We start from the raw sequence: 12,517 nt of genomic DNA on the forward strand, positions 1-12,517 counted from the left end.
AAACCACAATTGGAGCCAACCAGTGGTGTGGTGTTAAGGCACTGGACTCCCACATGACTGACCATGGTTTGAGTCCTAGACCTATGGCTTGAAAATCATCCTGGTTGCATGCATGTACATGCCCAAAATCCCAAGAGGAGACAGTATTGTGGTATGGCCATCCCCCCCCACACACAACGGGAATTATTCCCATTCTCATTTTTTTTCTCTCTCTCTCTCTTCCCCTGACAAGTGCACATGCCCTATGGCAAAAACCTAATTTAAAAAAAAGAAAAGGAAAAAGAAAAACCACCATTAAGATTTCTAAGAACATTTTATAATAAAGTAATTCCTAATTTTTGTTTGTGCATAGATGGAGCACCCCAAAATACAAATTTCTATAAACAGTGAATACTACTTAAGGTGAACGTTTAAGTAGATTAAATATGTGGACAACCTTAGGATAAACACATGTATTCAGCTAGGTAGGCAACAAACCATAGTGACAAATGGAAAAAGTGTGTTTACAATCTCATTTTATAAATTAAGTTGACTTTTGTAATTAAATACAGAAAAATATGCTGCTTTGCTAAAATAAATAAGATGTGATATAGTAACATTTCACTATAAAGAATGCATACCAGAATATTTATAAACTGAATGAGTCGTGTTGAAGGATGGTTACTACAATAAATGCTGGCTAAACAGAAGGGCACATTGTGAAGCACCATGGGTAGTTTATGTTTTGCCACATACTTTTGTCATTTATGAGTATTTTCAAGTTTTTCATACTGTTCACATTTCTTAAATACTTCTTAGGTTTTTGTAAATGAGGAACTGGTGGCCCACCGCTGCTATGGCTGGTAGATTAGGACCCCCATAACCCTTTTCCTAGTCACTGTTTTAACTAGATTTTCAAGATCACTGAAAGTCAGCAATCTTAAACTCATTCGACCTTTTTTCCTGTCAGTCTGGACTCCCTCCTTTTAAATTAGGAAGTACTGAGTTAAAACAGTGTTTTCTCTTGAGCATGGTTCAATAAATGGAACTTTGATGTACCAGTAAGTGAAAACCACACATAGGCTGCACCTGGAAAGTATGCTGCCTCTTCTTTCATATTTAGATGTTGGAACTATTCGCTTAGGCATGCTCAAGGCAGGGGTGGGTAGCCAAGACGGTATTTAGAAAAATAAGGTTAAGTAACAGATGTAAAATATGTACTGGAATAAATTGTGGCACCTCCTATTTTGTATTTAGACTACATCTAAATACAGTAATTAAAAAAGATGTATCAGGTATGTTTGATTAATTTATAATTGATTTGTATGCACAGTGACTGTGCTTTCCTGCAGGCTCTTTCTCCTTATCTGTTATTATAGTTACTAGATTCTCATGCCTCATTATAGAATAAGGGAAAGACCTAGGCTCCCACGCCATTCTGCCAGACCACTTGTGAATGTACATGCAGACTCTGGTAACGTGGCAGGAAGTCACCAGGTCACACCACCCAGAGGCAGGAAATGCACTTCTCAGTTCCCTATCCTCACCACCTACCGCTTTGTGTCCTGTGTCTCAAGTGTTCAGCAGACAGAGCTGACCACTAGTTTCCAGGGCTGGGGTAGATGATATGTGTCAGGTGTCATCACATAACACTTCACCTTTTTGTTTTGTAAGACACTGTGGAATAGAGGAGCCACTGTAGACATCTAGAGAAACATCAGGAAGTCCCACTATGAAGAAACCCACAGTTAAAACCTCCATCTACTGAGCTTATTTTTGGGGTTTACCACGTCACTTTAAAAGTCGTGTGGTTGGAATAGAGTACCTTAAATGTCTCTTTTAATCTTGAAATTCTACGAGTGTATGCCGGTCTTTTTTTTATGCTAGCATGTATGTGTACTCTTGATACAGAGAGATAGAGAAGAAACCCCTCCCCACAATGGAGAATGGTTATACTGCAGTACTTTCTCCTTCATCTTGCCCTCTTTTTGGAATTTTGAGTATGCACGCATCTGTGCCTGGTGTGTCTCTCACATCGCTGGTCCAGAACTTGAACTGCACAGTTGGCTATTTGGGATCTGGTTGCCTCAACCACCAGGTCATGGAATCAGCCCCATGTCTGTTTTTTAGCAATGATGTAAATTGCTTACTTTTCCTTTTTTTCTTTCATTTTTTAAAAAAAGTTTATCCATTTTTCCTCTGTGAGCAAGTGAGCAAGAGGTCCCCAATAGGGTCCCTACACTGTGATCCATCACCATCTCCAGCTAACCCTAGACCATGGGCACATGTGTTGCTGTGTGCCCAGTACAGTCTCTGGACAGGAACCTGATATCTTCCCATTGGGTCAGCATCACAGAGCTTTGCATTATAGCTATGTCACTAGCTAGCCCCCTACTTTCCTTTTTCTAATCTGCAGATTTTTAATGCTACTAATTTAAAAACTTGCCACAGTAGAAAACATTGATTTCACACTTCCATAAAAATCTAACTGACTTGGATTTTGAAAAATGCTAGAAAATGTGCCCCATAGGTAATCCTGAATTATGCCTTACCAACAATTACACCTATTTAAAAACGTTATTGTTATACCTATTTTAAAATGCTATTCATAGCTTAGCATTGCCCTGAAACTGTAGTGATTTTTTTTTTTTAATTTGTTAAAGTGCACATGCACTCACTAGAGAGAACGAAGGGGAAGGAGAAAACACCTCCAGCAGTACATGGCCACACAATAATCCCATCTCCATTTCTCCACCCCATCAGTATTTTGGTCAGGCATGCATATCACCCAGCATGGTTTTTAAGCTACTAGGGCCAGAATTTAAGCCATGTGATGGGCCTTGTGGAGTCTAGCTCCCTTGTGGAGTCTGGGGTCAGCCCTGTAGTAAAATTTGAAACCTATTTTTTGATGTATCCACTGCTATTGAGTAGTGGTAAGTAAAATACACAATAGGCTTTTATTACAGGCTTTTTACTGTCACAATGGAGAACTCAATTGCTTGAATGTTATGAAAATTTATTTCTCTATCACTGTAATGCCCTTTTCCAAAGGTATATTATAAATAAGTAAATTTAGGTCACTTAAGTAAATTTAGGTCACTTAAATCCTAAGCAAATGTTGATTTTATTTCTGTATAATACCTACTAAATCATTTTTTCTTGTGTCATTTATGTATGCTTTTTAAATTTTTAAATTTATTTTAGGTTTTTACCACAGGACACATGCACTCACCAGAGAGACAGAGACAGAAGGAGGGAAAGTGAAAAATCACACATACACGCAGGAGTGTGGGATGACCATACTGAAATCCATTCTCCTTCATTAGTCTCTTGGGATTTGGGGCACACGTACACATGTGCCTAGCGTAATTCTCAAGCCACCAGGTCTGGGACTGGAACTGCAGTCAGCCATGTTGGGAGTCCAATGACTTAACCACCATACCACCTGCGGGCCCCTCTTTAGGAAATGAACTTTGAATTGACCAAATGAGAGGCTAGCTGTATCTTTAACAGAGGCATAGTTTCAAAACAACAGTGAATAAAGGGCAATTTTGGAGGTTTCTCTTTTTTTTCTCTTTCTTTTTTAGGGGAGTCTTGCTATAGGGTGTGTGCACTCACTGAAGAGAGAGGAGAGTAAAAAATCACCCCCTGGGGATGATGACCATGTTGCCATCCTCTCTGTTCCATTCTCCCCTTGGGATTCTGGGCACACATGCACACGTGAATGGCATGATTTTTCAAGCTGCCAAGTCTGGGACTTGAACTGCACTCAGCCATGTGGAAGTCCAGTGCCTCAACCACCATGCCATCCACCGACCCTGGAAGTTTTTCTTTCTTTAAATTTGTTTTAATGCTCGCTAGTTATCAGAATGTTATCACTGGATTCCCAATGTAAATGGCTAACCTTTCTGATATGTCACAGTCATGGTGCTACAGAAAGTCTTTATGGGGAGCTCTTTGAAATTATGGTGGATAAGGAGGTGCAGAAAACTTTTCTACTCAAGTTATGCAAGAATCATTAATCTTGGTTCCTTCTAAAGAAGCAGGGACCAACTGTAATACATTTAAGTGAAAGAGGAGGAGGGAGGTGTACAAGTAATAGGGCATCTCTCCTTTATTATTACACTCAATGGTGCAAATACATATAATTTGCCTCATTTGTTCTTAAATAGAAATCTGTAAAAATAAACAAAAACTTCTCTATTCTTTTTCTTCTTTTTTTTTTTTTGGTATAGGGTGCATGCGCCTGCCATAAAGAAAGACAGAAAGCGAGAAATCACCGCTCCCCCAGGGGGGATGGCCGTGCCGCAATCCATTCTCCTCCATTCTCCTCTTAGGATCTTGGGCATGCACACGCATACGCCAGGCATGAGTTTAAGCCACTGGGTCCGGAATTCGAACTGTGGTTGACTACATGGGAGTCCCGCAACATGGCCATTATGCCAACTGCTGTTCCCTTTTCTCTGTATTCTTAATAGTCTTTTCCTCTACTTTTCCTTTACTCTGTCAACTCTTATAATCTTGACTTTAGAGATACTTTCCCTTCCTGAGGTACGAGATAGGCTGTGTTAACTGGTATTTATATTCTCCAGGGTTTATTTTAAAGTAGAGATTAGCATACTGGAAACTGCCCTCAGCTTCTGTCTGTGCAGAAAACATTTCTGAAGGCTCGAGCCTGCACTAGTTGATATGTTGAACAGTTGTATGTTTTTTTTCCCCCCGCTACAGGAAATTCCTGGAATAACCCTTGTATCGGAAGAACATTGCCTCTTATGAAAGTAAGTTGCTTACAATGAGAGACCAAAGCACAGCACCCATGACTAAATCTCTGCTGCCCTGTGTGCTATGGTGGTTCTAAAAGACATTGCAAACTGGCAGGGGAGGATGGGGTAGGGAGAGGGGTAGGGGTGGTTCTGTGGAGAATCCTTCCTAAGTAGCCAGGTAGTTACCCAGTATGATATGGCAATTCTTAGCCATGGTCTTTGAAGAGGGAAGTTTTCTGAAGCTAGGAGAGAATTATAGGACTCACCTTAAACTGTATGGAACTAGCATTTGCAATTGTGCCTCACCTAGCCTGTACTACAGAAATTCTTCTAGGGTCCAGTAGGTGGTGTGGTTGTTGAGGTACTGGACTCCCACATGGCCAAATTGTGGTTTGAATCCTGGACTTGGTGGCTTGCTTTCTCATTTTCCCTCTGTCTTTCTCTCTCGTGACCACTTGTGCCCTATAGCAAGTTTTTTTTTTTTTTTTTAAGGAATAATAATAATAAGCTAAATAATTAATTAAAATTCTTTTAAATGACCTTAGAGAGCTAGTAGCTGTTTTTATTTCTTTTACACTGTCCTCTCAAAATATGTCACTGCTTGCATATAAATGCATGCACAGACACACAGTTTCTAATCTTAAAACCATTAAGTAAATCTGGCTGGGATTATCTAATTTCCTTCTGATTCTAAAAACAGCTCTTGTTTCTCAAGAGGCCTCTATATTGGCTTACTATGTGGTCTCAGGCTCTGCACACCTCCTTCCTGCACCCTCTGCTGCTATTAGTGTCTTTCTGCAATCTGGTGGTTTCGGAAGAGTTTCACAGTAGTGTAGAGAGAATGGGGTGGGGCTGGGTAAGTAGGAAGGAATGGGTAAGTAGCTAAAAACCCAGAGAGTATTTTAGCAGTTTCCTTGACGCGCCTTTGTTGTTTTTGGCATTGCCTCCAGGTAATTATAGCTTGATGTGGACTGGGAAATCTCAGCTTTAAGAAGCAGGCAGCGTAGTGTGCTTCTGCCTTTTATTTACATTTGAATGTTTTGATCTGTGAAGGGCAGGACAGGCCTGGGTAGCTGGGGAAGGCCGTGGATATTTGAGGTGACAATGACTCATTGGGAGTAAAGAGGGCTGTCTGGCGGCCACTGTAGTAATTCCAAGAAGTCCTAAGAAGTGTTCCGTAAGGAATGGACTGATGAACCATGTTTCTAGGCAGAAGGGTAGAACCCCGTGAAGCCCTGATGTATGAAGGCATGGTGATATAAAAAGTTTTACTAGTTGAAAATGTATATACAGGACTCCATCCTTCCATTACATTGTTTCTGCCTTTACCAGTTGTCCTACCAAACCTTTAATATGTATAATAGACAAGCAACAAAATCATGAAGAAAAGGCTTTTTATTTGTTGTTGTTTTTAGATTTTTACTATAGGGAGCATGTGCTTGCTGGATAGAGACAAAGAAAAACAGAGAGAAGGAAAGTGAGAAAGCACCTCCAAGGGGGTATGTTCATGCTGTAGTTCTCTCTTCTCCCGTTTCCTCTTCAGAGTGTGGGCATGCATGCACACGTGCCCTGTGTGATCTCCAAGCTGCCTGTCTGAGACTCAAACCATGGTCAGCCATGTGGGAATCCAATGCCTTAATCACTATACCACCTGCTGGCCCTGTGAAGAAAAGTTTTAAAAGAAGAAATGTCCTTCCCACTTCTGCAATTCCTAACATATGAGGGGGAGGTCTTCAAAAAGTTCATGGGAAGTGTGTATTATGAAAAACTATACACAGATGTCAAATTTTTGGTGTCAAAACAAATTCATACTTTAATTCAAATCATTTGATGTCTCCTCTTTATTAACTATTTTCCCCTCATTAAAAATTTTCTTCTGAAATTTATTTTGATTACTATTATTTTTTTTCAGGTTTTTGCCATAGGGCTCATGCACTTGCTGGAGAGAGACAGAAACAGTGAGAGGGAAAGCGAGAAATCACCCCAGGGGGGATGGCCACACCACAAGAGATATCAATCCCTGGGAGGTTGGCCACACTGCAATCCCTTCTCCATTTTCCTCCTGGGATTTTAGGCATACATGCACATGCGCCCAGAATGATTTTCAAGTGTCAGGTCTAGGACTTGAACCATTGTCAGCTATGTCAGAGTCTAGCACCTTAACCACCATGCCACCTGCTGGCCCCTGTTTTCCCTCATTTCCTCTTAGTCTTTATCGTGGGTAGGCTTATTTCATCTAGTAGTATTGGTGCTCTAGAGATATTTGATATATATTATAATATGTCAAAAACATTTTTCATATTGCTATGTAAACTTATACTTATGATATCTACTGACTCCATAGGATTCATAGGGTTATTCTGTCTTCATTTACTTAATCATTCTTCATCTATTTTGGGACCTGTTTCTGTTATTAAATTTTTTTTTGGCAATTAAAAATAATGTTGCAGTGAATATTTTATATATTTGATTTTTCATTTGACTTAGTTCCCTGACATTAAATGTCTAGTAGTTATTGGGAAAAAGGTTATGCCAGTTTCTTTTAGGTTTTGATTCTTATTGCCAAATTAGTATTTAACAAAAATTGTGATAATTTTTTCTTTTAAAGAATTGTTTATTTAATTTCATTTGTTATTATTTATAATTTGACCATACTGAGACAGAGAGAAAGGGGAAGTGAGAAAGCAAGCCACCAGGTCTGGGACTCGAACCATGGTTGGCCTCGTGAGAACCCAGTGCCTTTATACACCACACCACCTGGCAGAACCTATAATTTTTTTTAAGAGAAATTTTTGCCAAAGAGTGTATGGGCTCTCCAGAGAGACAGAAAGACAGAAAACGAGAAATGACTCCCAGGGGGGATAGCAACACTACAATCTCTTCTCATTCTCTTCTTGGGATTTTGGGCATGCAGGCACATGTGCCCAGCATGAGTTTTAAGTCGCCAGTTCTAGGACTCATACTGCAGTCAACTATGTGGGAGTTCAGTGATGTAACTGCTATGCCATCTGCTGGTTTCGAAGTGGTGATAATTTGCAGTGTTATGAGCAATTTTGAGTTTTTTCCTTTTAAATCATTAAAAAAAAATAGCCATTCTAAGGGGTATGAAACAATATCTTATTGTGTTTTTGATTGCATTTCCCTAGTGAATAATATTGAGCATTTTTTCATGTGCTTATTGCCCATTTGCTTATATGCTTTGGAGAAAAGTCTATTCAAATCCTTTGTTCATTTTTAAGTGCAATCTTCCATGAGCAAGAGTGACAGAGACAGCACCCCTGTGCAATATCGACATTGTGATCCTCCCCCAGATCAACCAGCTCCAAATCAGCCAGTCTCAAATCAGGGACATGCACTCATGCCTGTATACTCAAGGAGGTCTCTGGATGTGATATGGAACCTTTCCATGTGGGTCTGCCTTGCAGAGCATTATGTTTTTAATACTGCACCTTGTTTGGCCCCCAGTTTACCAGTTTTACTATAACCTTAACAACATTATGTATTTTCACTTCAAAAATTAAGAAGGGCCCAGGAGGTGGTATGGAGGTTGAGGTACTGGATTCCCACATGGTCGACTATGGTTCAAATCCCAGACCAGTGGGTTGAAAATCATGCTGGTACATGTGCATGGGTGCCTAAAATCCCGACAGGAGAATGGAGGAAAAGGAATTGTGGTGTGCCCAGCCTCCTTGGGGGAATTTCTCACTTTCCCTGTTTCTGTTTCTCTCTGGCAAGTGCATATGCCCTATAGCAAAAACCTTAAAAACAAAAACAAACCAAAAAAAATTTAAGTAAGTATAAAAGAGTGATGGCAAGATCATCTTCAACTTTTTATTCATTGACTGTTTAAAAATAATTATTTAATATTATTATTATTACTTTTTATGAATGAGAAAGTGAGAAAGCAAGCCACCAGGTCCAGGACTCAAACTGCAGTTGGCCATGCGAGAGTCCAGCATCCCACCCACCATGCCTCCTGCTGGTCCCTCCACTGACTTATTTTAAGAATATGATTTGTGGGCCAGCAGATGGTGTAATGGTTACATCTCAGGACTCCTACATGACTGACTACATGGTTCAAGTCCAGAAATTGGCTGCTTTAAACTCAAACCAGGTGTGTGTGTGTGTGCGTGTGCATGTGTGCATGCCCAATATCCTAAGAGGAAATGGAGGAGAAAGGGTTGCAGCATGGCCATCCTCCTGGAGGATGATGTCTTGCTTTCTGTCTCTCTGGCGAACGCACATGCCTATAGCAAAAATCTCTCTTCAAAAAAAAGAAAAAAAAAAAAGATTTGACTTCGCTTAGGAAGAAAGTATTTTTTTCTTCTGTTTTACTTTATAGTCAATCAGTATATACTATTACAGCATGCAAAATGAATTTTTCCAACAGATTTGACTTCGCTTAGGAAGAAAGTATTTTTTTCTTCTGTTTTACTTTATAGTCAATCAGTATATACTATTACAGCATGCAAAATGAATTTTTCCAACATGAATACATAGTATATTAGTCCAGTCAAAGATATTATCATACACATTATCATCAACAGATAATTTTCTATTTTCATGTCCCTTAAATGTTTTGTTTGTTTCTTCCCCCCCCTTGATTCCCTTCCTCTCACCCTCCCCAATTTCCTACCTGCCTCCCACACTGTCTCTAGTATCCACAATTGTTCTCCATACTTGTATGTCTTCTAATCTCTCCGTTTCTGCCATAGAGTGCAAACATTTGGTATATACTGAGTGGAGACATACAACACCTCTCTTTCATAGTCTGGCTTGCTTCACTTAGCATTAAATCTTTAATATTCATTCACTTTCAATCAAATGCCAGGGTCTCATTTTTTTTTTTTTTTATGGCCAAGTAGAATTCCATAGTGTGTAGATGGCACATTTTTTCAATCTATTCATCTGTTCTTGGACATTTGGGTTGGTTACATGTCTTAGCAATTGTGAATAATGCCATAATAAACAGGGATGTACAAGTGTTTTTCCTGAAGAGTGTATTCCTATCCTTTGAGTAGATACCCAGGAATGGAATTGCTGAATTATATAGTAGTTCTATTTGTAGGTCTTGAAGAGCCTCCATGTTGTTCTTCACAGTGGTTGTAAATTACATTCTCACCAATAGTAGAGGAGAGTTATCTTTTCACCACAGTATTGCCAGCACTTATCATTCTTTATTTTTAAATTCTAAGCCATTCTGACTGGGATTAGGTGGTGTTTCAATATGGTTTTAATTTAAAAATTATTACAAAGCTGTAATAATTGAAACAGCATGATATTGGCACAAAAACAGGCATGTCAATTAGTAGAAGAGAATACAGACCCAAGAATTAAACCCCAAAACTTATAGCTAGCTGATTTTTTTTACAAAGGGCACCAATCAATCCAGTGGGGAAAAGAAAATTAGCAAATGGTTGGATACCCACTTGCAGAAAGATGAAACTGTACCCTTATCTCGTACCATGAACAAAAATCAACTCAAAATGAGAGATCAAAGATCTAATAATGCTATGGATTTTTATAAATTGCTTTTGTATCCTGCCACTCTACTGTATTAATTGATCACTTCCAGGAGTTTTTTTTGAGGGTTCTTCTGGATTTTTTTTCTTTGTCTTTTCTTTTCTTTGTTTCTTTGTTTGTTTCTTTTTATTTTTTTAAAGAGGTTTTAACCTTAGGGCTCATGAGCTCACTGGAGATAGAGACAGAGACAGTGAGACATCCTGGGGGGATGGCCATGCTGTAATCCCTTCTCCTCCATTCTCCTCCGGCGTGCATGCACATGTGCCCAGCATGAGTTCAAAGCCACTGGGTCCAGGACTTGAACCATGGCCGTCCATGTGGGAATCCAGCAATGTAATCACTATGTTATCTGCTTTCTGTCTGTCTGTCTTTCTAGTGGATCCACATGCCCGATAGCAAAAATCTTTCTTAAGAAAAGTAGTAGAGAAATGTCCCTTTTGTGCCAATTTTGCTGAGACCTAATCATGAAGAGATATTGTATTTTATCAAATACTTTTTCTGCATTGATTGATACAATCATATGGTTTTTATCTTTCTGTTAAAATGGTGTATTACATTTATGGTTTTGCATAAGTTGAATTATCCTTGAATCCTTGAAATAAAGCCTACCTGATCGTGGTGAATAATCTTTTTAATAGGTCACTGAATATGATTTGCGAATATCTTGTTGAGAATTTTTACGTCTATTTTTATCAGAGATATTGGTCTGTAGTTTTCTCTTTTTTTGTTGTTATGTCTTTGTCTGCTTTGGGAATGAGTGATGGAGGCTCCATAAATAAATTTGGAAGAGTTCCTTCCTTTTTGATCTTTAGAAATAGTTTGAGTAAAATGGAGGTTAACTTGTATTTAAAAGTTTTTTAGAATTCAGGAGTGAAGCCCTTGAAACATTTTTTTTTTAATTTTATTTAACTTTATTTATTTATTCATTCATTCATTCATTTAAATTTGACTAGAGAGAAAGAGGGAAAGCTAGAAAGCAAGCCACCAGGTCTGGGACTCAAACTGAGGTCGGCCATGCGGGAGACCAGCACCCCTAATCATCATGCTACCTGCTGGCCTGAGACCTGTTTTTTGTCGTTCTTGTTCTTGTTGCTTCTGCTGTTGGGAGGTTATTTATTATTGATTCAATTTCTTTGCTTCTTATTGGTCTTTTAAGGCTTTCTATGTCTTTCTGATTCAATCTTGGTAGATTATATGTGTCCAGAAATTTGTCCATCTCATACAGGTTTTCTTGTTTGTTATTGTATACTTGCTTAGAGAATTCTCTAATGATCTTTTGTACTTTTGTTATATCTGTTGTAACATTGACTGTTTCATTGTAAATTTGATTTGATTTATATGATTCCTTTCTCTGTTCTAGCTAATGGTGTGTCAATTTTGTTAATCTCAAATAACCAGCTCTTGGTTTTATTTATTTTCTGTATAGTTTATTTTTTTTCTTCTGGAATTTTGTTGTTGTTTTTCCAGTTCCTTGAAGTGTGTTCTTAGGTCATCTGTTTGCCACCTTTCCATCTTTTTCTTATGCACAGTAATTGCTATGAACTTTCCTGTTTTGACTGCTTTTGCTGCGTCCCATAGTTTATGGAAACTAGTGTACTTGTCATTAGTTCTAATGAATCTTTTTACTCCAGTCTTAATTTCTTAAATGGTTGTTAAGTCATTCAGGAGTAGATTGTTTAATTTCCACATTTGTGTATTTTCAAGGCTTTTTTTCTGAAATTAATTTCAAATTTAATTCCATCATGGTCAGAAAAGATGCTGGATATAGGTCTATATCTTTGAGTTTCGAAAGGCTTGTTTGTGCCCTATCATGTGGTCAATCTTTGAAAAGTTTCCACGAAGGGGTGAGAAAAAAATATATTTTGTGGTTGTTAGGTGTAAAGTTCTAAAGATGTCAAGTTCACTTCATTTATGGTCTCATTTAGAGTCTGCATCTCTTTTCTTATTTTTTATCTAGATGATCTGTCCAAAGGAGAGAGTGGGGTATTGAGACCCCCCCTCCCGCCCCAGTTAGTGTGCTGGAGTCTGTCTCTCTCTTTAGATCAGTCAGTCTTTCACAAATGTGGGTGCTCCTGAGTTGGGTGCATAGATACTTAAAGTGTTAAATTGTCTTCATGAATTAGCCCTTCTAGTACTTTATAATGTCCTTCTTTATCTCTTCTTACAGATTTTATCTTAAAGCCTATGTTGTCTGATATCAATATTGCGACTCCAGCCCTTTTCTGATTTCCATGAAATATCTTTTTCCAGCC

The 12,517-nt window shown here is 38.6% G+C and overlaps 1 protein-coding gene across 1 annotated transcript in view; it reads left to right on the forward strand.

The window, feature by feature from the left end:
- Window positions 1-12,517, forward strand: part of GSAP (gamma-secretase activating protein) — a 111,855-nt gene that overhangs the window by 70,254 nt on the left and 29,084 nt on the right. The window contains 2 exon segments of the mRNA XM_027773350.1: window positions 4,708-4,738; window positions 4,741-4,757. Of these exon segments, the coding sequence (XP_027629151.1) occupies window positions 4,708-4,738; window positions 4,741-4,757 (48 nt within the window).

Source organism: Tupaia chinensis, unplaced genomic scaffold, assembly GCF_000334495.1.
Source record: "Tupaia chinensis unplaced genomic scaffold, TupChi_1.0 Scaffold000044_1, whole genome shotgun sequence".
Lineage (NCBI taxonomy): Eukaryota > Metazoa > Chordata > Mammalia > Scandentia > Tupaiidae > Tupaia > Tupaia belangeri.